This window comes from Lentinus tigrinus (assembly GCF_003813185.1).
Source record: "Lentinus tigrinus ALCF2SS1-7 unplaced genomic scaffold L226scaffold_3, whole genome shotgun sequence".
Taxonomy (NCBI): Eukaryota; Fungi; Basidiomycota; class Agaricomycetes; order Polyporales; family Polyporaceae; genus Lentinus; species Lentinus tigrinus.
The window spans coordinates 586691-613547 of record NW_027137912.1 but is presented as its reverse complement, the minus strand read 5'-3'; the positions used below and the strand labels follow the sequence as shown (position 1 = coordinate 613547).

General features: G+C 54.9%; 9 protein-coding genes across 9 annotated transcripts; 6 read left to right on the top strand and 3 right to left on the bottom strand.

Annotated features, from left to right (window-relative positions):
• The first annotated feature begins 36 nt into the window (after window positions 1-36).
• L226DRAFT_550147 (Sec7-domain-containing protein) lies at window positions 37-5728 on the top strand. The gene is made up of 19 exons (XM_067682731.1): window positions 37-371; window positions 428-787; window positions 841-1137; window positions 1186-1826; window positions 1883-1999; window positions 2050-2070; window positions 2122-2400; window positions 2462-2579; window positions 2630-2715; window positions 2769-2846; window positions 2897-3011; window positions 3070-3479; window positions 3547-3842; window positions 3899-4120; window positions 4168-4285; window positions 4339-4712; window positions 4762-4865; window positions 4917-5305; window positions 5379-5728. Exons 1-19 carry the CDS (start codon window positions 89-91, stop codon window positions 5616-5618), a joined length of 4548 nt encoding a protein of 1515 aa, XP_067540491.1. The 5' UTR covers window positions 37-88; the 3' UTR covers window positions 5619-5728.
• Window positions 5639-8193, bottom strand: L226DRAFT_530116 (uncharacterized protein). The gene is made up of 12 exons (XM_067679767.1): window positions 8123-8193; window positions 7959-8060; window positions 7820-7893; window positions 7721-7764; window positions 7586-7662; window positions 7420-7517; window positions 7135-7340; window positions 7024-7082; window positions 6899-6962; window positions 6631-6847; window positions 6472-6576; window positions 5639-6406 (listed from the first exon to the last, which is right to left on the bottom strand). The coding sequence occupies exons 2-12, from the start codon at window positions 7987-7989 to the stop codon at window positions 6131-6133; spliced, it is 1251 nt and encodes a 416-aa protein (XP_067540490.1). The 5' UTR covers window positions 7990-8060; window positions 8123-8193; the 3' UTR covers window positions 5639-6130.
• Window positions 8194-8406: 213 nt separating this feature from the next.
• On the bottom strand, window positions 8407-10088 carry L226DRAFT_608900 (3-hydroxyisobutyrate dehydrogenase). The gene is made up of 3 exons (XM_067685984.1): window positions 9726-10088; window positions 8740-9346; window positions 8407-8689 (listed from the first exon to the last, which is right to left on the bottom strand). Exons 1-3 carry the CDS (start codon window positions 9977-9979, stop codon window positions 8522-8524), a joined length of 1029 nt encoding a protein of 342 aa, XP_067540489.1. The 5' UTR covers window positions 9980-10088; the 3' UTR covers window positions 8407-8521.
• A 236-nt stretch (window positions 10089-10324) lies between these two features.
• Window positions 10325-12095, top strand: L226DRAFT_608899 (uncharacterized protein). The gene is made up of 7 exons (XM_067685983.1): window positions 10325-10615; window positions 10669-10680; window positions 10739-10850; window positions 10930-11099; window positions 11195-11319; window positions 11385-11543; window positions 11618-12095. The coding sequence occupies exons 1-7, from the start codon at window positions 10445-10447 to the stop codon at window positions 11640-11642; spliced, it is 774 nt and encodes a 257-aa protein (XP_067540488.1). The 5' UTR covers window positions 10325-10444; the 3' UTR covers window positions 11643-12095.
• Window positions 12096-12257: 162 nt separating this feature from the next.
• Window positions 12258-14430, top strand: L226DRAFT_530112 (uncharacterized protein). The gene is made up of 5 exons (XM_067679766.1): window positions 12258-12714; window positions 12795-13084; window positions 13157-13349; window positions 13411-13722; window positions 13786-14430. Exons 1-5 carry the CDS (start codon window positions 12421-12423, stop codon window positions 13975-13977), a joined length of 1281 nt encoding a protein of 426 aa, XP_067540487.1. The 5' UTR covers window positions 12258-12420; the 3' UTR covers window positions 13978-14430.
• Window positions 14431-14773: 343 nt separating this feature from the next.
• Window positions 14774-16462, top strand: L226DRAFT_519529 (uncharacterized protein; the record flags this gene model as incomplete). Its single annotated transcript, XM_067678587.1, has 6 exons — window positions 14774-14934; window positions 14996-15125; window positions 15155-15251; window positions 15325-15694; window positions 15721-16242; window positions 16300-16462. 6 exons carry the CDS (start codon window positions 14774-14776, stop codon window positions 16460-16462), a joined length of 1443 nt encoding a protein of 480 aa, XP_067540486.1.
• Window positions 16463-16620: 158 nt separating this feature from the next.
• On the top strand, window positions 16621-18398 carry L226DRAFT_184876 (uncharacterized protein). Its single transcript, XM_067672733.1, has 4 exons — window positions 16621-16797; window positions 16851-17102; window positions 17154-18077; window positions 18139-18398. Exons 1-4 carry the CDS (start codon window positions 16776-16778, stop codon window positions 18261-18263), a joined length of 1323 nt encoding a protein of 440 aa, XP_067540485.1. The 5' UTR covers window positions 16621-16775; the 3' UTR covers window positions 18264-18398.
• Window positions 18399-18541: 143 nt separating this feature from the next.
• Window positions 18542-21909, top strand: L226DRAFT_454631 (other/SCY1 protein kinase; the record flags this gene model as incomplete). Its single annotated transcript, XM_067675188.1, has 15 exons — window positions 18542-18844; window positions 18894-18933; window positions 18987-19117; window positions 19173-19280; window positions 19336-19468; window positions 19518-19703; window positions 19755-19993; window positions 20044-20248; window positions 20303-20349; window positions 20399-20488; window positions 20547-20630; window positions 20689-20754; window positions 20815-20917; window positions 20971-21260; window positions 21316-21909. 15 exons carry the CDS (start codon window positions 18542-18544, stop codon window positions 21907-21909), a joined length of 2619 nt encoding a protein of 872 aa, XP_067540484.1.
• L226DRAFT_500146 (P-loop containing nucleoside triphosphate hydrolase protein) lies at window positions 21695-26804 on the bottom strand (the record flags this gene model as incomplete). The annotated part of the gene is made up of 28 exons (XM_067677752.1): window positions 21695-22184; window positions 22242-22310; window positions 22369-22430; window positions 22486-22740; window positions 22790-22805; window positions 22858-22884; window positions 22941-23020; window positions 23073-23146; window positions 23208-23234; window positions 23293-23473; window positions 23527-23807; window positions 23866-24009; window positions 24064-24156; window positions 24207-24227; window positions 24285-24464; window positions 24515-24594; window positions 24651-24703; window positions 24760-24825; window positions 24882-24928; window positions 24993-25030; window positions 25093-25207; window positions 25257-25322; window positions 25374-25540; window positions 25603-25862; window positions 25915-26235; window positions 26294-26326; window positions 26378-26472; window positions 26643-26804. 28 exons carry the CDS (start codon window positions 26802-26804, stop codon window positions 21982-21984), a joined length of 3216 nt encoding a protein of 1071 aa, XP_067540483.1. The 3' UTR covers window positions 21695-21981.
• Window positions 26805-26857: the final 53 nt, after the last annotated feature.

Genomic DNA, 26857 nt, shown 5'->3' with positions numbered 1-26857 from the left:
AGCGCTCTCGGCGCGCGATCGCTGTGAACACGTCTCTGACACGACCATCATCCGCTATATCTCTCGTTCTTCCTTTCTGCTGATCAGCATGGACCCAGCCATTGCCGGCAGCTCTAAAATGGCTTCATCTGTGTCCGCGAAGCACATACTGCTGTCTGAGATACTCTCGGTTACGTCTGTAATGCGCAAGAACTCTAGATGGGCTCTGTCGACACCCTCGTTCACCTCACGCGACTCTGCCCTTGCTACTAGCCTTGGTTTGCGGGTATCCAAGAGCTCGCTCCATGCAAACGCGTCCGGACATGGGAGTACAGAGCAGGAGCTCATGACAGGCTTCCAGGACCTCAAGCGACTGGTGAAGGACGTCGAAGGTGCGCACACCCTTTACATGCCAATCACTCACCAAATAGACGTTCGTGTTGTCCAGACATACACTCATTACCTCTCAGTACACTCCTTGCCCCATTCCTCGCAATCATTCGCTCTCCACTGTCGACTGGTCCCATAACCTCTGCCGCCCTCACCGCCCTACACAACTTCTTCCTGTGTAGGCTCTTCTATCCCGAAGCTATCTCAACAGGCAACTCTCTCGCGGAGTTGAGCAGTGCACTCTCCAGTTGCAAGTTTGAGGCTAGCGATTCATCCGGAGACGAAGTGGTCCTCCTCAAGATCATGACCGTCATTCACGACGCCATGTGCGGGGATGTAGGACTGATGTTAGGAGACATCGAGATATGCGAGATGCTGGAAACTGTCCTAACTACTTCATGTCAAATGAGGTTAAGCGGTATGTCTAGTACAGCGCTCTCCGGCACTTCAAATGTTGATACACCTCACCAGAAATCCTCAGACGGTCTGCGGAGGGAACTCTACACCAGCTCGTGAGGATAGTGTTCGCTCGTCTGCATTACTTCGACCCCGAAGCCGAGGAACGCAAGCTTACGGATAACGGCGACTCTGAGGGCGGCGAGATGAAGATGAGTATGTCGGCATCTGCGCCACAAGCAGAGCAGCCTCCACCATCAGCAGAACCATCAGGCGAGCAGGGCGGCACCGAGGAGGAGCAGCAACAAATTGGGCCGCCTCCTCAGCCTGATGAACCACCACCGGAGACCCCAAGCCTTCCTCGAGCTCCTTGTAAGTCCATTTATCCCCTCTGACCGCTCGTTGCTGAACGCTCTGTAGATGGCCTGCCTTCTATTTTGGAGCTCCTGCGCGTACTCATCAACATTCTCGACCCGAATGACCAGGCACACACAGATTCCACGCGTCTGACTGCTCTACGGACGTTGAACGTCGCATTCGAAGTGTCTGGTTCCCGCATATGCGCCTATCCCTCGCTCTCAGCTCTCGTTCTTGACCATGGCTGCAAATACCTCTTCCAGCTTGCGCGATCCGACCATCCGGTGGTCTTGCAGACTTCCATTCGTACCATTGCGACGATGTTTGAGACGATGCGACCAAAACTGAAGCTCCAGCAAGAACTCTTCCTTGCATTCACGATCGACAGGCTGGCCGCTGCTCCTGCTCCTTCAGGGCCAAAGAGTATGACTCTGGCACAGAAGGCCTTGGCTGGGTCGCCCAGGGGGGGTACACCTGTGCCAGGCACACCCTTGCTGGGGCCTCCGGAATCGGACCCTGAGAATGTCCCTTCGACCCCCCGATTGATCGTCCCTCCTGCTCGTGGTGATACTCGTGAGCTGCTGCTGGAGACACTTTGCCAGATCTCTCGCCACCCGAGCTTCATGGTCGATCTGTACACGAACTATGACTGCGACATGAACTGCGAGAATATGTTCGAACGTCTCATTGACTTCGCGGCCAAGGTGTGTGCCTTATCCAGATGACCTGTGCGCATATACCCATGATATATACATCCCAGGGTATCTATCCTGCCCAAAGCATGGGAGGTCCGGACTATCAGCAGCAGAATGCTCAGTACCTGTGCCTCGACTTGATCCTTGCGTTCGTTAGTCGAACGACTGCGAGAGCAGAAGGGGTATGTTTCACATCTTTGTGTCATGGCCTATTCTGACGACTTCACATCAGGCGAGCGAGGCGTGGCCGGTAGTAAGTCTCTTTAGTGTCACCTTCGGTGTCGGGGTTGCTGATACTGAACAGGACTTCCCTCCGATCGAGCAACTGCAAAGCACTAAGTCGAAGAAGAAGCTCATTCTCACGGGAGCGACTCGCTTCAATACGAAGCCGAAATCAGGCCTGGCATTCTTAGAGGAGAACAAGCTGATCTACAACGACCCCGATGAGCCCCGGCCGCTCAGCCTGGCGAAGTTCTTGAAGAGTTCAGCTCGCATCGACAAGCGGTTGCTGGGCGATTTCATCTCTAGGCCGGATAATCTTGAACTGCTGAAGGCTTTCATGACTCTCATGGACTTCAAAGGTGTACGTATTAAGGGGGAAGCTCGTCTCGTGTTCGCCTTTGAACTAATAGCAATGTGCACAGAAACCCGTCGCGGAAGCAATGCGTGAGCTGTTGGAGACCTTCCGGTTACCTGGGGAATCGCAGCAAATCAACCGGATTGCGGAGACGTTTGCGGAGGTCTACTTCGCCACTGGTCCTGGTACGTAGGGAGTCTGACGTACGTTGCTGACGACTCACGCACCGCTCTAGATGAGATCAAATCCCAAGATGCGGTCTACGTACTTGCGTACTCGGTCATCATGCTGAACACGGACCAGCACAACCCACAAATCAGAGTGAGCTGCCATTGCATGAGTCCTGGTCCTTCTCATTGCTGATCCCGCAAAAGAAACGTATGACACTCGAAGATTACAAACGCAATTTGAAGGGCGTGAACGATGGCAGCGACTTCTCGGACGAATTCTTGGTATGGTTTGATGTTCCATGGTTGAAGTCTTGTGTTCACACCCAGCGCAGTCGAACATTTACGAGTCAATACGCAAACGGGAGATTGTGATGCCAGAGGAACACACCGGACAGCTGGGATTCGAGTACGCTTGGAAAGAGCTGCTTGCGCGTACACGACAAGCTGGTAAGCAGTACTTCCCATAAAAGTTATCCAAGAGAGTGCGCTCATGCTATTTGCCTAGGTGATTTCTTGACATGCAACACTGCCTTGTTCGATGCGGACATGTTCAAGGCCGTATGGCGGTCAATCGTCTCTGCGATTGCGTATGCCTTCATCACCTTCGAAGATGACTATATCATCGAGCGCGCTATTGCCGGCTTCCGTCAATGCGCTACACTTGCAAGACACTTTGACATGCCTGACGTCTTCGACTTTGTCGTGATTTCCTTGTCCCAAGCTACTTCTCTTCTATCCGAGCCACAGCATTCGCAGGTGCCCAACTACCCCGTAGTGGACGTCGATGGACAGTCTGTCACCGTGTCGTCGCTGTCCGTAAAGTTCGGCACGAACTTCAAGGGTCAGCTCGCTGCGGTAGTCCTCTTCAACATCGTCAACGGCAACGCGAATGCCCTACGGGAAGGCTGGACACAAGTGAGTAAAAGATAGGCGTTCATACGTGTTAACCCTGACATGGATTCCCTGCGTTCTTCTCTCCTAGATCTTCGAGATGTTCCAAACGCTGTTCTTGCATTCCCTCTTGCCTGCTCGCATGCTGCAGATGGAAGACTTTCTTGGAGGCACCTCCATCATCCCCCTCCGTCGCAGTCAACCTGCCCGGACAGCGCCCAGATCGGACGGTCTCCTCTCAGCTTTGTCGTCATATTTGATGACGCCGTATGGCTCAAGCACCGATGCTCTGGTACCGGATGCCACAGACGCGGACGTTGAGAACACGCTCTGCACAATTGACTGCATCTCAACGTGCCGTCTGGACGAGCTATACTCGCAGATCATGTAAGATCAACTTTACTCTGTTGGTTGTTCTGTTGATGCTGATCGCATACTCGAAGGCAACTGGAGCCGGAAGCATTGGTTGCTGCCATCCGTGCCTTGGAAGCACTCGCGCATGAACGTACTGTCGCGAAGCTGAAGCTCGAATCTGACGAAGTCGCCGCGGCACAAGCATCTCAAGGCGGGCAATACACATTGCCATACGACCCTGCAGCCATATTCTTGCTGGAGACCATGGTCAGCATCGCACGTCAGACGCCACAGCATATCGAGGAAGTCTGGTATGTAAATCAATCAATGCATGAGTGCATGCGCTGACGCCCTCTAGGCCCATCGTCTTCGAGCACCTCTCCGCACTCCTATCCACCCCTACACAGTATAGTATCCTCCTCATCGAACGCGCGGTTGTCGCGTTGCTCAGATTGTGCCTGATTCTAGCGGAATGCGTCAGTATATGTCTCCAGTATCGATGTCCGTATGTGACTGACGCGCAATGCAGCATACCCTTCGTGATCAGATATACCTCTCCTTTGACTTGCTGGCCAGATTACCACCAACAATCGAGAGCGCCGTCGCAGAGCAAGTGGTCGCGGGTCTCACGCTGATCTTGCAACAACACCGGGACATTGTCCGCTCGCAAACAGAGTGGAACGTGGTCTTTGCTCTCCTACGCTCAACCATCTCTCACCCAGAGGCATCAAGACAAGCGTTTGAGATCCTCGCCGGCCTCGCAGTAGAGAACAATCAGGAGCTTGTCACACCAGACAATTTCATCGGACTTGTGAATGCGCTAGATGATTTCGCTACCGCGGCTGGCATCGCGGTAGATGCCCAGCAACAAGGGAGGCGGACGCAGTCTCTGGCTGCTGCAAAGTGAGTGCTGAGGTTTAATGATCATGTTCTCGCCTCATGAGTCATACAGCTCTCCTATCGTTGAGCGCGGGCGCAAGGCAATCGACTTGATCGCTGACCTCAGGAAGTGTTGGGCTAAATTTGAAGAGACCGCGGGTGTGCCGAAAAGCTTGGGCAAGTCATCCTCCCCTGCATGTAATCCTTCTATTGCTGACCCTGGCATAGTCTGGAGACACTTTGGCCTTCCTCTTTTGTCCTCTTTGGCTCGGCAGGCGTCGAACACGTCCCGCGAAATCAGGCATGCCTCCGTCGTGCATCTCCAGCGCATCTTGCTCGGACCGCATGTGCCGCTCGATGACGGAAACCACAATCAGATTGAAGAGATGTTTAACCGTGTCATCTTCCCGCTCCTCGACGAGCTGCTCAAGCAGCAGGTCTTCATGCGTGACCCGATGGGCATGCCTGAGACACGCCTGCGCGCGTCCGCGCTGCTTTGCAAGTGTTTCATGCAGTTCGAGGCGCGCGAGGGCCAGACGGCAGATATCCGAGTCCTGTGGATACAAGTCCTCGATCTGCTCGACCGACTCATGAACGTCGATCGCCGGGATCAGCTGGTACGTCCTCCCCGAGTACCCCGGACATGAACAGGAAAGGACGTAAAAGCTAACTGCCTTTGTGCATATACAGTACGAGGCTGTGCCGGAGTCGCTGAAGAACGTGCTGCTGGTCATGAACGCCACCGACCTCCTCGTTCCGCCAAGCTCGCCAGAGGATGACCGGGGCGAGCGTCAGGTCGCCCTCTGGGCTGCTACCCACGAGCGGATCGAGCGGTTCCTGCCCGGTTTCTTGGACGAGATTATCCCTGCGCCGCCACCGAAGTCTGCCAGCGTACCTGCTCCGGCAGAACCCAAGGCCCCGAGTTCGTAGTGTGTCCTATCATCTCCACCCGCTGTCGTTGCACTAGTATATTTATGCATTTCTATCCTCTCGAGGCTCCAGCATGCTGATGGCGAGATATTGTACATGCGAGCCGTGCTCCCGGTCCACAAGCATGCGAGCGAGCGCGTGCGTCGCGAAAGCGTAACAACATAAGCAAGGTGCGTGCGTGCAGGGTTGGGTGGGTGGATTGAGTAATAGCATTATGCGTGCATTAGTGCGCTAGACAGCGGAAGACGAATTCCAACGCGAGCTTTACGGGTATGGATAAGGGCGTAGGTAGTAGATAGTGGCAGGTAGCTAGTGAGACGACGACGACGACGAGATGAGGATGAAACAAAACAGGAGGAGCGATACCTGTGTAGCTAGCACATAACTCATTCATAACAACATCATTAGGGATTAGGGGAACAATCCAATCTTTACATTCCGTCCTTGCCTCCGAAAGCCCGATACGAGATAGAGTCAGTCGGCACCACGTCGACGGCGGCGGCGGGACGAGGTCAAGGGTCGTTGTTTGGCCAGCTGTTCTCGGCCTTGAGCTTGTCGACCATGTCCCGGAGCGCCTCGTGATTGAATTCTGGCCGCTTGAGCTTGTAGCCAATAATGTTCTTGATCTTGTCCGCATTGAATGCGACGACATGCTTCTTCAGGTTGTAAACGTCCATATATGACGAGAAGCGGGTGTTGGGGATAGGAGGCTTCGAGGTGGTGATCATGGTTGTCCAGGTGCTCACGTGGACCTCATTGATATCTTCAATGATGTCCTCGAGGCGGAACTACAGGTTCGGAACGAAGACGGTAAGATCTTGGTAATTGCTGTAGCAGAGAAGAGGGGACACACCTTCGCAGCGATGTTCGTCATGAAGTTGTGGAAGTCGAATGTCGTGCCGAAGAAGGAAGCGACAACGTTGCCCAATTCCACGAACGTGAGCTTCGAATCGTCCTCCTACGAAAACTACTGTCATGCAACGTATCGTAGCTCGTCCAAGGGAAGACTCACAATGTTGAAGAGAGGTGCGACGACCTTCTTTGATGGAGGCACCACGCCCTCAGCCTCGTCGACCTTGTTCTTATCGTTCTTGAAGAGGATCTCCTCGCCAGCGATTGCATCAGCTTCTGTCCGACCAGTCTTCGCCATCCATTCTGCCGCAGCCCACATCGCGCCTGCAATGTCGTCCACATGCACAGTATGTGAAGGGTACTTTCCGGGAGAGTTCCTGGAAAATGATGAGAGTCTAGCAGCGCAGGGGTAGGTCAGACAGACTTACAGCGCCTTCATGGGTTGCTTGAGGTGACCATAGCAAGCGGCCACAGCGATGAACGGGATCAAAGCTGAGAGAGACGATATACGGGTAAATGGACGGGCGACGCGAAAGCAAGGAGAGAAGCGTACCGGTATAGTTGATATAAGGGCCGTAAGGGAGTGCTGTCCGGACAATGACAAGGTTGAGGCTGTCCAAAGTGAGTTGGGGATGCCCAAGAGCCGGAGGTTTCGTACACTCACTCCTCAATCGCGCCTAATGCACGTAGTGCTTCATGCCACCATGTCCCGAGAACACCCTCAGGCTTGACATCCTCTTTCTCGTCATGGGAGCCGCTCTCCTTGCACTGATAGAAGGGGTGTTGTATCCGAACATACGCCTTGACTTTCCGCTTGGCTGCCTCGAGCCCGACCAACCGCGCGATCTTGAACGTGTGACCAATCTGGATCTGTAGGACGGATTACACGAGTCGAGTGGGCCAGGTGGGCTAAGCGGGCCGCTCGGCGCAGGCAATGCGAGAGACTCACCCCTTCCGGCCGGTCCCACTGGATCTCGCCCGTAAAGTCAAAGACGTAGTCGAAGGGCTCGTTTCCTGCTCTTGGTTCGAAACACGATGCAACGGTCGCTGAGGAGGGAAGGAAGGGGGGAGGGGCTCGGTGCTCGCGACGACAGGGTGATGGCGGGAAGACTCACCAGAGACGGTGAGATTGGCCTGGCGGTACTCGACGTTGGGTTGCTTCAAGACGTCCGGGAAGACGGAACCAAGATATCTGTGCGGCAATGTGAGCGGCCGGACTCCCACCGGCCTAATAACCGACTCTAACTTACGTAGTGGGGGGCATAACAGCATACTTGTCCACGATGCGGAGGTTCTGTGAGGGCGAGGGCGTTGGCACGCTGGGACATCTCGAGCAGGATGGGGCATACCTCGACAAGCCGCTCACTGCCATCGGGCGGGACGAGGAGGGCAGCGAGAGTGCGTGAGCAGGTGTTGAGGCCGCCTGGGTCGCGCGCGGGGTGCGTTGGTGATGAGCGGCGGGAAGGGGGCCAGAGAAGAGGAACGCACCGAAGATGATCGCGTTTGGTTTCCTGGACATCGGGACGGACGGCGACGAGCGCAGTGGAGAGAGGGCAGGGCAGGGCGCAGAGAGACAGAGAGAGATTGGGACTTGGTGATCAACGACGATTTAGCAGAGCGTGAATGATGGGGATATGTCCGTCCCAGCGTACCGTAACCGAGCCCGGCTGTGGCTGTCCAGATACGGCAGGTCAGAATCGATCTCGATCAACGAGACTGGCCTTCTCGCTGTCCGCGACGACGGCGGGGACGAGGGAGACGGCGTGGAGGAGTCGAGACAGAGAAGAGAGGTGAGCAGGAGCAGGACGCGCGCGATGCTTTGATATTTTCTTGACGGCGGCCAACCGCTTCAGCGAGCAGACGCGATCACCCTCGGGCTTCACTTGAGCCCTGCCACAGCCGCCCATCTCACAGCGGCCCGCGACTGCGAGAACTCGCCCGGACGAGAACAAGCTGCAGGTCCCGGGAAATCCGTCCATCCATATCCTTGTTATTTTACAATCCAATCCCTCCAGAGTCCCTAGGACTAAATATCGTACATGGCCGCCTCCTCATTGCTTCGGGTATGCCGACCGCAGGTATCGGTACACAGACGAGAAGTCCTTGTTCTCCAGCTCCGGGTACTCGCTCACCACGTCCGCGTACACCTTCTCGGCTAGCTGCCCCATGGGCAGGGGGGACCCATTTGCATCAGCCAGGTCCGTGGCCAGGCCCATGTCCTGCAAGCCATAAGGTGAGCTCTGAGATACACTGGTCTCGGCGCGCTTACCTTCAGCATCAGACGCGTCGCAAACCCGCCCTCGTAGTCGCGCTCGCATGGAGGTGACTTGTCCGTCAACGCGCCTGGCACAGGGTTGTTGACAGACGACGACCAGCACGCGCCGGTCGAGCTGTTGATTACGCTCGCGAGCACCTTCGGGTCCAGACCCAGCTTCTGGCCGAGAAGCATCCCCTCGGCGACCGCGATTTGCTGCACGCCGAGGATGAGGTTGTTGCAAATCTTCGCGACGAGACCCGCACCGGAATCCCCACAGTATATCACGCGCTGGCCCATATGTGTCAAGTAGGGGTACGCGAGGTTAAACGCGTTCTTCCGCCCGCCGACGAGGAAGCTCAGCGTCCCAGCCTTCGCCCCCGCTACTCCGCCGGATACTGGAGCGTCTACCATGGAGGCCCCAGTAGCTTCAACGTCCGCAGCGACGCCCCGGGCGACTTCCACGTCGAGCGTTGTCGAATCGATGCATAGTGTGGAGAATATCGCTTCCTTGGAGAGCGACTGGAGGGCAGGGATGATTCCGTCTTCCTCGGCATACACGTTCCGCACGTGTGGTGAGGACGGAAGCATGGTGACTACGGTGCTTGATGAAAGTATGGCTCTACAACGAGGATGGCAAAAATGTGAATTAGTGAATTCTCAATTGACGGTTTCCTTCAAGGAGATGCTACAACACATGCATGCGCGGTAGCCGGCCCTTAGAGGGTACCTCGAGACGGTTGAGACGTGGACGACACAGAGCGAGAGCCGCATCCGAGGATGAGTTATGGCACAGTTGAGTTTGGTCATGGCACCCATACTTGGACGGCATTACCACCAAGAATCATGTCCGATTAGCCATCTCTTCCGCCGCCGGAGACAGAGCGGTGCCGATGTAACTTAGGTTACGCGGTATTCCTGCATGCAGTGTTCCACGAGAGACATGAATGCCGCGCAACCATAGCAATATGTGCAACTCGAGAGTGAAACATGGAACTCACTCTGCGGGGGTGTTTGCAACCTCGATTTGCGCGCCGGGGAACTGCGTTGTGAAGTTGTGCGCGAAAGCGGTGGAGGTGGGCTCTCGTGCGTCGCACACCACAAAGCGAGTGGTTCCGTGAGTTTGGACGTGTGTCTGGGAGAAGAGGTTGTACGCCATCTCCGCACCCATGCGTCCGAGGCCAATGAAGCTGATGCTCTTCTGCCTTTGGACCGCCGCCCCGACGGCGCGCAGGAGTTGTGGTGTTGGCTTCATCGTTCCAATGGTTGTTGTTCCAGGAGCAAAGTAGGGTATGTCGACGATGTCCAGGTATCAGGTATAAGTACTATATAGATGGAGAGCTCAGAGAGTCAGGTGTACCAGGCCGTCCGATGGATGGGATGTAACCGGAACTCGCTCGAGCCCCGCGGGGAAGCTCTCGGGGTCCGCCCACTTCCAGATCTGGAGATTGCCATGCATGGGACCCCGATCCTGGCAGCGTGGCAATTCCCACGGTGCGCGTTCCCGCCACTGACCGCGTTCTCACCGCGATGGCGTGGACGCGCTTCCCGGTGCTTAGACATTCACAGCGTCCCTATTGCCTGCCTCTCCAGTCTGTCATATCATGCTCTGACACGTACGTTTCGTGTCCGCAGAGCTCCCACCGCCTCCTCGTTCTCAGGTCTCGGATTCGCGCCGAGTACCTTTCCCTATAACTGCTGAGAGCCCCCCGATTTGAGTATGCCGGCTCTTGCCTCCTCGACGACTCCCGAACGCTCTGACCCTGAAGCCGAACCGCTCACCCTGGATCCAGACACTCCGACCATAGAGACTCTTGACATGGGCTTTGACGAGCAGTTTGTGAAGCCGGAAGGGCGACCGGGAGATGTTGCAGCACAGTGGGCAGCATACGTACGTTGATACCATCCTTCTCGAGTCTAGCAAACCGCTCACTACGATAGTAGATCTCCGTAGGGGTGAGCTCATGCGTAAATTGAGGAGGAACGTTGGGGAACTGATACAGGGGTCGACCAGGTCTTCCTCCTCACAACCTGGATTATGACTCTGTCGAATAACCCGACGTCACTGGGCCTATTCTTCTTCCACCCCATTTTACAAAGCCTGTCGATCGCTATGTTCACGTATGGTGCGTCCACCCAACCGGTCCGGAGGGCGAAGTTGGCGCCGACATAGGCCCGACACACGCTGACAGCGGCGGCCCTAAGGGATATTGACTCTGCAGCCCACGTCGCAAGCCAAGACAAAGGCTGCGGGCCTCACGAGGCACCAACTTGCAATGATTGCCCTCGGGGTGCCGGCGATATGTCTGGGTACCCTCGCGATCGTGTGGAGGAAGTCAATGAGTGAGCATCCACACTTTACCACATGGCACGGGGTGAGTCAAACTGTCAGGGCCAGGTCTCTCCCAGAGATCGACGTTCGGCATTGCACGCCACATTGTCCGTGTACTGACGTCGGGCCTGTGTCTAGACCATCGGGATCATCTCGATAGCATGGATGGTTGTGCAGGTCGCCCTGGGAGGCGCGAGTGTGTGGTTCGGCGGGCGGCTGTTCGGCGGGAACCCACGAGCGAAGTTAGTTTGGAAGTACCACCGGTGAGTACGGATGATTGGACATGGAACAGGGTACCCTTGCTAATCATTTTCGGCCTATGTTTCAGCCTCTCGGGATACCTCCTCTTCCCGCTGTTCCTGCTTGCTGCGCACCTCGGAGGGGCGTGGTCGAGCTGGTCTACCGCCAACAGCGCATTCGTTGTGCGGCTCCTGGCGTTCACAGTGAGTCCCATCGTGCTGCTTGCAGCTATACTCGTCCGAGTGAGGTGCGTGCTCTCCGTTCTTGCCTTTTTCCTCGGGGAATGCGGCGACTGAACGTCTCCACACCCGTGGCGCATAGGACCTCGAAGATGCAATTCTTCTAGACATTCGGATATGTAACCCCTTCGGGCTGTATCCTAAGTGCTGTATTGGTGCTCTTGGCTCCGGGATTATGATGAATGACGTTCGCAATGTCGTCCGCCCGCTTGTCTCAACATCAGTGACGCGTTACGGACCTAGTATTGTGTCGCTGCTTGTCGCAGGTGCGCCGCGCGCGGCATCCAGACCATTTTGAAATCATCAACGGCGAGCGCCAGATGTGGGTGTACTCGCGGACAGAACGGCGACGGAGTCCCGGGGACATTGCCACGAAGGGGTGTGCCTTGCTTTGTGATTGTCACGGACCTGCGGATGGATGGTTGGTATGGTTGTATTCATTGAACGACAGTACAAGTACAGATAAAAGATCATATCTATGTATCGTACCCGGTCGTCCGATATCCCGGATTGGATGGTTGGTATGGAGGAGCGCCTGGGGGAGGCTTGGCGTCTGGTGGAACGGTCGTCGGGTGACGCATGGTTGATTGGCCACGCTAGGCCCACAAGGTTGTTTCGTGCGCTCGCGTTTCGCGCTGGCCTGCGTCGTGCTTCCGTTTGTCAGCAGGTAGCGAGCCCTCGAGTCATCGCTTCGCGCCATTACGTCTCTCCCCAGTCCGCCATCCAGCGGCAGGATTAGCAGATTGCGTCTATCATGCCCGCGCGCTATAAGCTAAGTGGTTCCCAGAAGAACATATTGGCCATCAGGCGTCCTCCCGTCTGCACTTAAGCTTCCCCCGGCCCCGGGTGCATGTCCTTTGCGCGTGTGATCCCCCCGCTGCCACCATGGACGTTGATCTCCCGCCCTCCTATGCGTTGACGTCCTCCACCAGCGCCGCCCCGCTGTACTCGGAGCGTCCCAGCACCACTGAGCGCGTCCTCCAGACAGAGCGACATCCGACAGGCCTTGCTCCCGCTGCACAAGGCCTGAAGCATCTGTACAAATCAGATCATCTCGAGGTCCGTCTCCATCCCCCGCACTGGGGCCTCACCCTTCCCGCATATGGCCTCGGAGCGACAGTAGACGGCCTCATCACGTTCCGCAAGTCATGCTCGCACGTAACGGAGCTGTCTGTCTCGGTGAGCATGAACAGTTCGAGTGGCTCGTACGGGGAGGTCTGATCCTGGCGCATCCTCCATTCCCTGCTCCCCTCATCCAGCTGCAAGGTGTGATCAACACTTCGGCCAGTCAGCACGCGACTGTGGCGGTCCCCGGCGTTAGCAGGAACGTGTTTCTCAAGAAAAAGGTGGTCCTATTCGCAGCACCGCAGGGCCAGAGCGCGACGATGAAGGGCGAATTCCCGTTCGCACTACAGTTCCCCCATTACGTCGATGGTGGGTGCGATCCACTTCCCCCATCGTACACTGTCTACCAACCGGGCATTACAACCGAAATCTTCTACACGTTCCGCGTCGACATTACCCGCAAGGGCCTCAGGCGGCATGAGAAGTACGCTGACTCGTCGTAGTCCTCTTCGCGTCGGCGGCAGATGCGTTGACCTTCGGCGTCTTTTGCGTGCAGGTTGGCGACGCCGATTTTGTATCTCCCCAAGTCCCGACCCTCCCTACCGCCGGTCGAGGATATGCCTTGGGCGCGAACGGATAGCTGGGCCGATGCGCGCATGCGTACTGTGGACGTCTCCCCGACATGGCCAACCAGGCCAGGCCGCTCTGACGCGAGTGCACAGCAGCGGGAGGACATCCCTACGATTACGGTATGTGTCTCCCCTGTCTCAGGAGTCTCGGAGAGCAAACGCTAAGTCCCGCCCGGCACAGTTCACGATGCCGTCGACCAGGTGTTTCGCCTCAGGAGAAATGATCCCGGTCTCGATGAAGATCCATTGTCCGCGTTCACCAGCCCTTGCGAAGCTGCTGTCACATAACGCGCACTTGTCGCTCGTGAAGCGGCAGAAAACGTGGATCTCGCTCGGTGCGCAAATCAGCATACGCGAGTCGCTTCTCTCCCGGGCGGACCTTTACCTCGCGGACGAGTCGCAAGAGGGCACGGCGTACCTGCGACTGGAGGTGCAAGCGGGCGAGGCAGGGCGCGAGTGTTCTTGGCGCGTCAAGGACTGCGTGGCGGTAGAGGTGCGTTGTAATTGCACCGTTAACCGGATGACGCTGTGATATTGAGACATCGGGCCCACCTAGCACGTAATTCGGCTGGTCATTTTGCCACCGGACCATCTCAAGGACTTCCCTACTTTCAAGCACGAAGTCCCGGTGACGCTAACTACAGACCAGTACGGGTCGCTGCAGAACGAGATGCTTGCGTTAGGTGGCGTGCCGTTCCCCGCGCTCGGGCTGAATGATGTCCATCGGTACCTGCGCGCCCAGCGGTGACCGACCCCGCGACCCTGCTCCATCATTTTCATTCTCTTTCTTTCTGATACTTTCTCTGGATTACTGACCGCTGCCCGTCACGGGCTGGATGTCTGATTTAGGAACATCATTCGTGTAACTTATTGCTTGACGACTATTACGACCGGCCTGGCCGCACTCCCATGAACCCCGTCCCTTACTCCCCTGCCATCTCTCATATCCATATCTCTCTTACCCTTTCCTCTTCTGGATTAACTCCTCATTTCCATCCTTCCCTATCATTCCCTGCAATCATGCACTTCCCTCTTCATCCCGTCTCGAGGATCCTCCAACGGCCCTCAGCCTCCCTTTCCGTCAATACACGACTCGGATTACTGCGCATTGTCTGTTGTACTGCTGTAGTTTGGGATCCAACTCCCGTGCGCGGGAACCGTATAGCTGTATAATCATTGCCTGTTTGTATCTCTCCCTCTTGAGTCGTCCGTCATGTGTGCGCTTTGGATGCCGAGGCTTTGATCTAGTCGACAATCCTTCCGATACTCTCTAGACGCTCATGACACTGACGTCGTCGGGCGTCAGGAAATACGGAGATGAACCACTCACTACTTGTCACGATGAGGTACGAAAGGGCAGAACTCGGACCAACAGTAGTCATTGAAAACGCACTTGCTGACAATGTGCAGGAACGGCTGCATGAAGAGTTGACAATCGAACTTCCTTGTTCGTCACTGGCCCGCCGAGCCGGGCTCTGCCAACTGGGAGTCGCTCAGGTGAGTACATATCAGGATTGTATCCTTCCATATGATTCACTCCGAATATGGGTAACAGCATGCTTTGGACAACAAGCGAGAGCCATATGGTCGCCACCGAGTCTGCTACTAGCGTCAACTTCCCATCCACTCGTCAGCACCTTGCCTTGCCTGAGGAATACAAGGCTTACTTGATCCACACGAGCCTACCGTCTGAAGCTGAAGACCGGTACGTTGGGTTAGTTGTTTCCTTTTGAGCCTCACACATGTCATAAGCTCTGTCACTGTAGGATACACGGTCTTGCGGAGCAAGCATGGGGAGCAATCGTCCCTCGAACTGAAGACCGAGAGCCGCTAACCATACGCACGACCCCGTATGCGCTGGCGTACCTCATTCCCTACTTTTATATGGCGTACCTCGTCCGGAGAAATGACACATATCTACTGAGGGTGGTTCTGCTACCGGTGGTGGTCACCATGGCGATTCGGTGACATTTGGCTACGTACGGGAGGACCCGCTGATGGTTAGGAATGAATGGAACCGAGGTGAGATTTTAGTTGTGCTGCGAGGGCCATAGGTCCACGACATTCAAGCGACCTCTACTTGCTTGCTTTGTAGGCTTGATGGCACTCGTCCTCATCGCCAAGTCGATAGACTTTGCCTTTGCTCCTAACGGGAGGCTCAAAACTGGCGAGAAGACACTTCCGTCGATTGTTCAAGACCACACTTCACCTTCTCAGAGCCCCAAGCCGGGAGCGAAGGAAAGTGTCTGGACCTCTGGGAACCCGCTGGCATCGATCCTGCCCCGGCCCGTCTTTGACGCTCTCGATGTCGGGTTGACGATGCGCGGTGTCGGTTATGACTTCGGGCAGTACGTCTACATCCACCTTGCCCCGGTCTCCTCGTCTCGGAGCGCCTTTGTAAGGACGGTCGTACCCCGACTCATCCGCAACTACATGGTCATGGATGTCCTCGACACCGTCGAAAAGTTAACGTCGGGTAGGGCTCACACAGGCGCGACGATCTTCTTCCTCACCTACCCCCGATCCAGCGGTACACCATCTCCACGGCGCTGCACGCTCTGCATGGGCTCCTCATCTACGCACACATATCGGTCTCGTATGACATGGCTGCCCTAACTGGTGTCCTGGTGCTGAAACAATCGCCGTCTTCATGGCCGCCAGTCCAGGGTGACTTGCGATCGACGCGTTCACTACACCGGTTCTGGTCCAGGACGTGGCATCAGACGCTGCGGCACACGTTCCTCCTGCTCGGAGGCTTCCCGGGCCGTTGGCTGGCTGGAGACGTGGGCGTGGTCTTTGGCACATTCCTCGCATCTGGACTGTTTCATGAGCTCGGGCTGATGGCTGCGGGTAAAGCGTTTGACCATAAGGTGGTGGCCTTCTTCCTGCTGCAGGCGGTTGGCATATGCCTCGAGAAAACATACTATTCTCTTACGGGTCGAAGAGTTGGCGGCGTTGCTGGGGCGGCTTGGGACGCACTGTTTGTGCTGGGCTTTGGACAGATGTGCAGTAAGTATCTCTATTATCTTGAGTATCTTGACGATTCTCACCTGTCCGCCTTGTTCTGTAGCGGAATCCTGGATGAACAGAGGACTTGGGCATGCGATACTACTGGCACCGTCGATGAGCGTGACCAGACGGCTTGTACTGCCATTTCTCGGATGTGCCCTGTAACAAACTGGAAAAATTTGTCCGCCTACTCTTTAAGGGTGCCGGTGAATCCCGCCTGGTAGAAGTTACTCCCTTGCAAGTTGAGGTGTAAGTGACGTCATTGGTACTAGTAGACGCTTTAGGTAGTCTAGACGCCCGGGCCCGGCTCGCCACAAGTATGTGCTTAGCAACAGGACGGCTTTATGTGGTCTGGATGCGATTGAAAATGATGACATTGAACCGGGCCTTGGCCCTGCATTTCGATTTAAATCCCCTGCGTCCAACTCCGGTCTAACTCGGGTCGGGGTTTAGGCTGCTACGCCAGTGGCTATGCTTTGCTTCCGACTCCACCTCTTCCCTGACCGAAGTGGACCTACATGATCTGTTCTAAACCACATGTGTGAGGCTACCATCGCAAGTGAGTCTGTAAAGAGTACAATTCATGCAAACACTGAAGCTGTGTAGTCACAGGCTCGCACATCATGACTACTTTTCCGTCGTGGCTCCGCGGCGAACAGCACATCACGCCCTTGACGTGGCAGAACGTCGCCTTAGCGCATGCATACCTACCCCTCTACTTCTTTCTGGCGTACCTCACGCGGAGACCAAGGACCCATCGGTTGCGAATATTCCTCCTACCCGTTGTCGTCGCAGTCATTCTCCGGTGTACGCTTCGCTACAGAATAATGGAAGAGACGTGGGGATGGTACAATTGGATGCGAGGTATCTTTTCCTTCCTTCACCATCAATGGCACACTAACCTATGCATCATAGGACTACTGGCTCTGACATTGATAGCACATTCCATCTACTTCGCAAGCCTTCCGGAAGGCATGCTAAAACTCTCTGAGGAGCCGCCGCGCATTTGTCGCGGGTCTCCAGCTGAGAGCTCCGTTGTATGGTCACCTGAGAAAGACGAGGGTCAGATGGTCGCCGCTCCAGCGCCGTCCTTGACACCCGGCGGCGTCCTGCGTTGCATCTCCGATGCGCTCGAAGTTGGACTTCTCGGGCGAGGAATCGGCTGGCGGTACTCTCAAGGCTTGCATATCCCAAAACACCGTCGTTCCACGGAGCGCAAGGCATTCCTCAAGTCTACCTCCCTGTCGGTCATCGCTGTGTTCTTGCTTATCGACCTCGTCGACTCTTCTGTTGAATACCTCCCCGGAATCACCGCGACCAGCGGCACGCTCTTCCTCCCTCATTTGCCACCAATTCTCCGCTACACTGTCTCTACTGCATTGACGTTCGTCATCGGGATGGTGGTCATACTAGGTATTTCCATGTGGTACGACCTCATGTCACTCATCGCCGTCGGCATCTTCCACCAGTCACCTTCAGATTGGCCTCCTTTTCACGACGAGCCTTGGAAAATGGGCTCGCTGCACGAGTTTTGGTCCAAGCGCTGGCATCAGGTGCTACGACATACCTTCCTCGTCATGGGTGGATACCCTGGACGATGGCTCGGCGGAGACGTTGGGATGCTCTTCGGCACGTTCTTAGCCTCCGGGCTTTTCCACGAATTTGGATTCAACCTCGGCGGCGCGCCATTCGATTGGAAGGTCATCGCGTACTTCGCTGTACAGCCATTCGGTCTTCTTGCGGAGAAGACGTACAGAGCGTATACGGGAAGGAGAGTATCCGGATGGTTAGGTTGGTGCTGGGCAGCGATGTGGGTTGTCGGTCTCAATCAGATGGCATGTGAGTACTATGTAATACGGTAACATCTTTGGTTATTACACTAATTTGCAATTCTCTACAGCAGATTCTTGGTTCGCGCGAGGAGCTGCTGGCAAAGTCCTCGTGCCTCCAGCGCTGAGTCCTGCACGCCGGGTCTTCATACCTATCGCGCGAGATATGTGGAATACTTACGTACAGGAACATTGATATAGTCTGGGTCATCGTGGATTCTATAGAGGTGTATATGCGAATCCCCGCGCGCGCGTGTGTGGTGTGGTCGGGGTCCATGTGGGGGTACAGGTTAATCAGAAGTAGACAGTAAGCGCTGACAAAGAAGGGCGTGCGCTCGCGGTGCACGTCGGGGAGGTTGGCAGCGACCGAGCTGCGCTCGCGTACTCTCAATATCCTGCTCGCCCGTTTCACGGTCCTCCGCTTGGAGTCAAACACATCTTGTCTCTTGCTTGTGCCTTCAAACGTAGTCAACAATGTTCGCGGCAGCGTCGTCGTTCTTTGCGCGAACAAACATCTCTCAGAACTACAACTTCGGACATGCGTCCTCTACAATCGGAAACAGAACAGGGTCACCCGCACCTTCAAGTTCGGCCAATTCACTACCTGCCGCTGCCTTACCGCCGTCGTTCAGTGTGGGTCCATGGCGCGTACAATCTGCCACGCACAAAGTCACGAACAAGCGTGTGTCCGTATGGAGCATGGACAAGAGGAACCCGGAGATGGAGCGCATGGGTCCAGCATCGAGGGAGCGTACAATCGAAGTATTGAAGGCTGAGGTACGTGCGTGCAACGTCTACTGTTCAAGCTTCTCAACACGAACCCCAGGCGTCCGCTTTGAGTCGGCTGCGGCACCCCTCTATCCTAGGTAAGGATCATCGTACTCTCGGTCCACATGTCGGTCTGATTGAGAGTTCGAAGAGATGGTGGAGCCCCTTGAAGAGACTCGTAACGAGCTCATCTTTGCTACCGAGCCGGTCTTGTCTTCCCTACACCTATCCATACCCGGCTCCTTCCAATATTCTCCTCTGGTTGAACTGGACGAGGTCGAGGTATGTCATTCCGGATATGGCCCAATGCAGCCCACCAGATCGTACTCTTCCACAGATCCAGAAGGGCATCCTGCAGTTGTGCAAGGGTCTCTCCTTCCTCCACACATCCGCCCGGCTCATTCATTCCAACATCAACCCGGAGGCCATTGTCATCAATAGCGCGGTTAGTACTTCGTGTAGCGGCTGTCCTAGTTATATGTGTTGACAGTGCTGTGTAGGGAGACTGGAAGATCTCCGGACTTGGTCTAACAATACCTCTGTCCAAGGCAGATGGCGGACCTACGCGATGGGAATTCCCTACGTACGATGGCCGTGCATCATCGTACACGCAACGATCGTTTGATTATATAGGTAAGGAAGCTAGACAATTGACCTAACCCATCACTCACTCTGTCCACAGCGCCGGAGTATGCGCTGGACGAAGTTCTGGACCCTGCTTCCGACATGTACTCTCTTGGTTGCTTGATATATGCCGTGCATTGCAAAGGCAATCCACCCTTCAAGAATCATGGGAGTCTCTCGTCCGTACGTGAGAATGCCGGGAAGCCTCTCGTTGGCATGGAACGACTGGAACAAGACCTCAGAGGTTCGTAGTCTGGTCAGCCTCACTATGACACTGCTGAAATGCTCTCCACAGCACTCCTGAATGCTCTCATCACACGACAACCACATACCCGGCCGAATCCTTCCGACCTCCCACTGCACGCATTCTTCTCTTCGTTGCCTGTATCAACATTGAACTTCCTTGATCGGTCAAACTTTGCTGCGAAGACACGAGAAGAGAAGATTTCTTTCATGAAGGGCTTGACGAGTGTGTTGGATAGGTTCACAGAAGGGCTGCGGACGCGCAAGATCCTACCCTCTCTTTTGGAAGAGGTACATGGCTTTACATTCCAGTATAACTCGAGCTCAATATTGTCCTTCAGATGAAAGATACTCACTTGTTGCCATACATCCTACCGAATATCTTCGCGATTTCGCAGATTCTGTCGTCGACGCAGTTCGCGGCCCTCGTACTACCCAGTCTCAAACCTCTATTCGCGATCAAGGAGCCTCCGCAGAACATGCTAACGCTGCTGGACAACCTCCAGATGCTCCAGGAAAAGACTGAGAAGCCTGTGTTCCGAGAACGTATGTCAAACAGCACGCTACCATACCATGGGTTCACTCACAGGTTGCTCGCAGACGTCCTACCCCTCGTGTACAACGCGCTGGAAAGCGAGCACGCCATTGTAGGTTGCTCGTTCTGTGGTGACAAACCATGATTCACCCACCCCAAAGGTACAAGAACGTGCACTCAAAGCCGTCCCCAGCCTCTGCGAGACGATTGACTATGCGGAAGTACAGGGCGTGTTGTTCCCAAGGGTCGCGGTAAGTCAATAGTTACTGAACAATGTGTGCACTCCCGACCACTTACACACGTATCTAGCTTGTCTTCACGAAAACCAGGATATTATCAGTCAAAGTTGCTACGCTGGAGACTTTCTTGGCTATGGTCAAAACTCTCGATCAAGTTCGTTACGACCTTTGCCATAGTTCCTTTACTTGTGGCGCTGACAGACAAGCGTTAGTCGAGTTTGACACAGAAGCTAGTACCGCTGCTGTCAAAGATCCGGACCAAGGAGCCTGCTGTGACCGTACGTAGATCAAAGTCTTACGTAGGACATAGGCTTTTTTGACGCAGTTTATGAGTGTAGATGGCCACTCTCGCCGTGCAAGAAGCGATGGGCTTGAAGGTTGATCGGGAAGCCGTCGCAACATTGGTCCTTCCTCAGCTCTGGGCGATGTCCATGGGACCGCGTAAGTTCGCAGCTTCTGAGGGTCTTGAGATGCCCGCTGACGAGTCGATGCAGTATTGACCGTCTCCCAGTTCAAGCGGTTCATGGAGGTGATCAAGAAGCTGGGTGACCGAGTAGAGAAGGAGCACGATCAGTATCTCCGTGATTCACAGCGTATTGAGGACCGGTCGGCTGTGAATGGCCGGGCAAGCCTGTCTACCAATCCTACAGGCGCTGTTGACTTCGAGAGTCTCGTCGGGAATAACGCTACGGCCCCTGCGCTCAAGGCCGATGGTACGGCATCGGATGGAACGAAGAGTTGGGAGGACGATGTGTGGGGCAGTATCTTTTCAAGCGGTCCATCGGTCAGTCCCCGGGAAGATTACCTGTGTAGTTTAGATGCTGACGAACTTTATGCAGACTCCCGCTGTCCAAACTCCTGCATTGTCGCCACCGATTCCCCCGCAGCCACAACGTGCCACATCTACTTTCACCGCCCACACACAGACACAATCATTGCCCTCGTCGCCGAAAATATCCAGCTCGCTAAACCCTCATGCCTCACGGTCTCCCCTTGGACGACCGGGACCAGGGCTGGGTGCAGCGCGTGTACTATCCACATCCTTCAATACGTCGGCGTTCCCTATGGAATCGTCACCTTCCCCAACTCTTGGATCAGGGCTCATGGCCTCGACACCATCGATGGGGCTAATGCAGCCCTCATTCCCGACCCTCACACCATCCAGTACGGCATCCCAAGCACCTGCCTTCAATGCAGCGCCAGCGGCACCATCAGGTCCGAACTATAACATTACTTTGCCGCTTGCCCAGCCAATGCAACCTATGCAACCCACAACTTCTGCCTCACCACCACCTCCATTCTTCGCATCACAGTTGTCGATGGGTGGGATGCTGGCCCCGTCAAAACCAGCACAACCCCAGTGGCCAGGGACCACAGGCGGGCCAAAGCAGCTGTCGAAGGACGATTGGGGCGACTTCGATCCATTAGCCTAATTATGCTTTAGCAGGATACCGGTACTATACTCGCATATACTATAGAGCTCTCCTGTCCTATATAAGCTGCATCTACGCCGATTCCACCTCGACGCCTTCGGCGACCCGAACGCTTGTGGCTTCAACGACGGTATTGAATGCGTCGCTCACCGTGTCTGATTGTTGCCGGATAAGGTCGACATCGATAGGTAGGCCAAGCAGAGCCTTCAAGATGATGAGAGCACCCATTTTGGAGGACACCAGGTTACCCTCCTTGCATGACGGGCTGTCGACGCCTACAGTCGTTTCTCAGTGATCAAGGAACGAAGTGCGCTAGGGTCGCGCAAGCTCACATGCAGCGCATCCTTCCTCGCAATCGCACGTTTCCACTCGATCATGGGCGTCACGTAAGATACTGTTCACTGCACCATACGGTGACTCGTGAGATAGATCAATGCAAGTCGTCCAGGAAGCACCCACCGTGGTCAAATGCTTTGACAGCGACCCCTCCTGACTTGCCAGAAGGTTCATAGAAGATTAGTCTGGCCCGGAGTCAGCGATAACCCGTATGGAGGAAATAATCTGAAGACTACCAACCTCGCTGGTCGCTTCCTTTGCGAAGCCGAAGCCTTGTACTCCTTCTCAGGCACCTTACATTCTGTGCGTAGATCGGCGGCCAAAGCGAAGCGATTCAGGAACGCGTGTTGCGCTGCATGTATCGCTTCTGCCGGGTTCATGCCAGAATCCTTCATCAGGTCAAGGACGGGCTTGGGGACGTCTAGCCACATTCCAGTGGTCTCACGCTGCCATGGAGGGGTATCCAAGTCCACTGCGTCGATGATAGCTTTGTTCCTGCCAATAAATCAGCAACTGGAGGATACCTCGTACGGTTCGGACATACCGCAATTTGAAGTAGCCTGCCACCACGCGTAAGTGCATATCAGGGCATTGAAGATATATAACACTAACCATAAACGAGAGTAAACAGCTCAATGCCTGCAGTATAGTTGCTGAGCCTCGCCTAATAACCGCGAAAACACGAGTATACTCACGACCGTAGAAGGCGCGATGCGGGGAACCCCTGAGCTCCCTGATACGGTATGTTTGCAAGGCGTCGACATTCGTGAAGTCCCTGCATGATCAAGGATGAGCAAGTAAGATCTAATCGACAATAGACTTGGTACCTGGGCTCGGTGATCCAGTTGACATCGGAGCGCACCAGCTTCGCCATCTTAGTGTCATGACTGACTTCTTGCACCTATGGGCATTGAATTCGAATCAGAATGGCATACAGGGCGAGATAATGCAAATGAACTGACAAGGAAGGTTAGACCTTGATGTATGAACTGCGCACAAGCAAGCCTGAGAGATGCTAGACACGAGAAACGTTCCTGAACTTCTTACCACAGCCCCTTCGTATATCTCGAAGAGTGCGCGAGACAGCTCGATCTCCTCCAAAATCTGAGCGGTGCCACCTGGTCTGCCCACACGAGTGACGTCCACAACGCTGTACTTCTCCTCTTCGATGCCTCGAATTGAGACATGCTTGGCGGGATAGGGAAGGTATCGTGGGTGCGTGTGATACCTACGGGGAAGATGAATTTGATGCATTGACGAGTGGAACTTGAGCAGACGCACCAGCCTTCCCGGTCTTTCTCCAGCTTTGTCTCACATATATCCTTCATATTAGGACCGAAGTACTTCTCATCCTCACCAGTAAGGGGTATCTCATGAGCGGCACATTGCAAATGCGCCTCTAAGATCACTTTGCTGTCAAGGTCCACCATGAGATCATTCGTTGAACGATCGAACAGTTCCTCGGGGTTATTGATGTAATGCTGATCCACGGGCAAAGCATCCGCGACGAAGACGGCAAGCGCATCTCGCGCGCGGCGTCCCGCTCGTCCCGCTTGTTGCCTCTGCGAGGTAGGTGATGGTATGAGTGTTCACGCGCATTTATTGTATCAAATCACTCACGAAGCTCGCGAGGCCGCCCATGGGGAATCCGAGCATTATCACCGCATCGAGAACGCCGATGTCGACGCCGAGTTCCAAGGCGTTGGTGGCAACTATTCCAAGCAGATTCCCAGAGAACGCTTCCCGCTCGATCCGCCGTCGATCCTTCAATTAAATGTGGTTTAGAGGCTACGAAGCTCCGCATGACATTTGACTCACCTCCTGAGAGTACCCTCCACGGTATGACATGACTCTATCTAATATGTCGAGACGGCCGTCGGCAGATAGCTCCTGTCTTAGTGCCTTCATAGCCTGGAGAATTCGATGAATACCCGGGCGTTGGTATGATACACCACCATTACCAATTCACATGACTTCCTGATCTAACGTCCGCGGGAGGCGAGTTAGACATGGGGGACAGGAATCTCCGACTGACGTACTTTGCAGAATAAGATGACACGGACTCCCCTGGCCATGAGAAACCTCATGAGTCTTGTGGCCTCGGTCATTGAATGAATCCTGCCGAGCGAAGGATCCATTGGATCCTTCAGCGGCGGGTTCCACACGAGGAAGTCCTTGCGACCAGATGGTGCCCCGTCCTCAGTCACTTCCTCGATATTCTGAGTATGTCGCGTGAGAGCAGTTACTAACGATAACACTAGAAACGTACCTCGATGCCGAAAATATTCCTCATGTGCTGCGCCGGCTTCGATATGGTTGCGCTGCAAGACACGAATCGAGTGCGGCGATCTGCACCAACGCATGAGAATGTCCGTTTGTGATCGGCGAAGCGCATTACGACCCACTTCCAACTGCGGCGCAAACTCTCCTGAGTCTCCTTGTCACTTGAGCGACATGGCTGGGCTTGGAAATGAGCGGCGCTCCAACTCAAATGGGCACGGCACATTCCCTGACCTGCCAAATATACCGTAGTAATAGTGCAGCTCATCGACGGCCACGATCTTCAGATTCTTGAGGAACCTATCATGCATGTGGACGATTAGAGTATGATCCCACAAGATTCAGTGTGAGATTACCGTCTCCATGTATCTTCATGTGGTAGTATGGACGCGTGTATCATGTCCTGTGAATGGGGACCCATCAGCTTACACGTGCGTACACGGGCACCTACTCATTGCGTCACCCACAAAGTTGGTGAAAATGACCGACGCAGTCTCGCGAATCCCTGACAAGTGGTGGGCTCTCAGTAAACTGCTCTTCCAAACGGGTGCCTCTATGATAACGTACCAGCTCGAAGTTCTTGGGGTGTGTCACCATCATAAGTTGAGACCTTCACGTGTTCAAGACCAGGACAGGAGCAAAGGAGTTGTTGTAAAGCGGCCCGTTGGTCTTGTGCCAATGCCTGCCTCGTGGTGAGCTTGGGCGCGCACATGGAGGTATTGAGCGCATACTTTCGTGGGATATATGAAGATCGCGGTCGATTGTGGATCTGCCTCTAGAAACTGCAAGAGGGGCACCTGATGAAACATTTAACGGACGGTACGAACGTTCATCGTGAGGATTCGCACTTGATAGATCACGCTCTTCCCAGAGGCAGTGCTTGTCGACACGATAACATTCTTGCCGAGCGAGAGCGCGTTGATAGCAGCGACCTGGTGAGTATAGAGCGACGTGATCTTCCGTGAATCCCGCAGTGCTTGAGCAATGGAGTCCGAGATTGGGGGATCCAAAGTGGCTAATTCTGAAGTTAGCGCGCATACGGTGAGCACTGAGACGGAGTCGAGTATTTCGCCGCACCGGATTGTCCCTCTTTGGCCTCAAACACTCGCTTGTATGTGATCTGCGCTTGGTACCACGCCTGTTGCTCTACCTTTTCGATCACGTCTGCGATCGTTGGCCTCTCCTCCGGCTCTGGGACTGTGCGATACTTGCCCTTCACATTCGTCTGGCTCGCACTTGGTGTATTCTTTGCGCCCGGATGTAATGGTATATGATCTTGAGCAGCGGACTGAAGTAGCGCAACAGGATCCTCGTCTGCCGGGGTGGCGTTCAACAGTCTTAGATATGGCCCATCAGCCACGCACGGATACTAGCATGATTGAAGCGCACTCATTCACAGCTTCCACGAAGCGGTTGTTCCTTCGTTCCACGAGCTTCTTCGTTGCAGCCGGTGTCAGCGCAGGCGGAAGCGCATATGCAAACCCTGTATTCGAGCTCTTGACCCCTCGCGAGTTGTCAATGAAGTCCAACACGAGTACATGTTCGTCCTCATCGACATTGTTGAGACGCGAGCTGGACGCGCCCGCGGTCCGGAAGGCCGAGAAGTCGGGAGAGCGTTCTCGCCTACTTGAGCCACCCTGCTGGTCGCCATGTATGCGGAGTTCAATGCGTGGGGTATAGGCAAAGTTTACGATCTCAGGAAGCAGGGCTCTGTGTCATGGGTTCAACATGAGCATGATCCGAAAGCCTCGAGGACAAGGAGCTATACTTGAGTTCGGCAACCTTCGCCAGTTCTAGAGGTCTGCCGAGGGAATGCTCAGCCTAGTCCCATGATATGCCAGAGAGAGCTCACTCGTGCAGGAGACTTTCCACGGAAGTTCTGACCACAGGGAAAGTAATCGCAAAGTTCTTCCGCGAGGAGCAGAACGCGAGAACCGTGTTCAAGGCCTGTACGCATGTTGGACGGCTGCGTAATCCGATTACGATGTGTTGCAGGCTCACCTTGAATACCTGCAAGGCGTCCATCGTCAACGTCCCTAAATACGACTAGGAACGCACCTTGAACAGCTAGCGAATGAATGGAGCGATTAGTGTCAATACTGGAGACCGCAATACACAGAACACACATAGTTAAAGTATTCGGGCCAGACAGGCGTATATCCCTTCTGTGCTGCTTTCTTGCCCTTACTCTGCTTGGTCGTGCGAGACTTTTTGGTGGGACCTCCAGCGGCATCGTCCGCAGGGGTTGCGCTCTTTCGCTTGAGATCATTGGTAGACATATTCAGTCAAAATTCTAAGCAGTTCAGCAACTGTCTCTGAAGATGTGACGCGA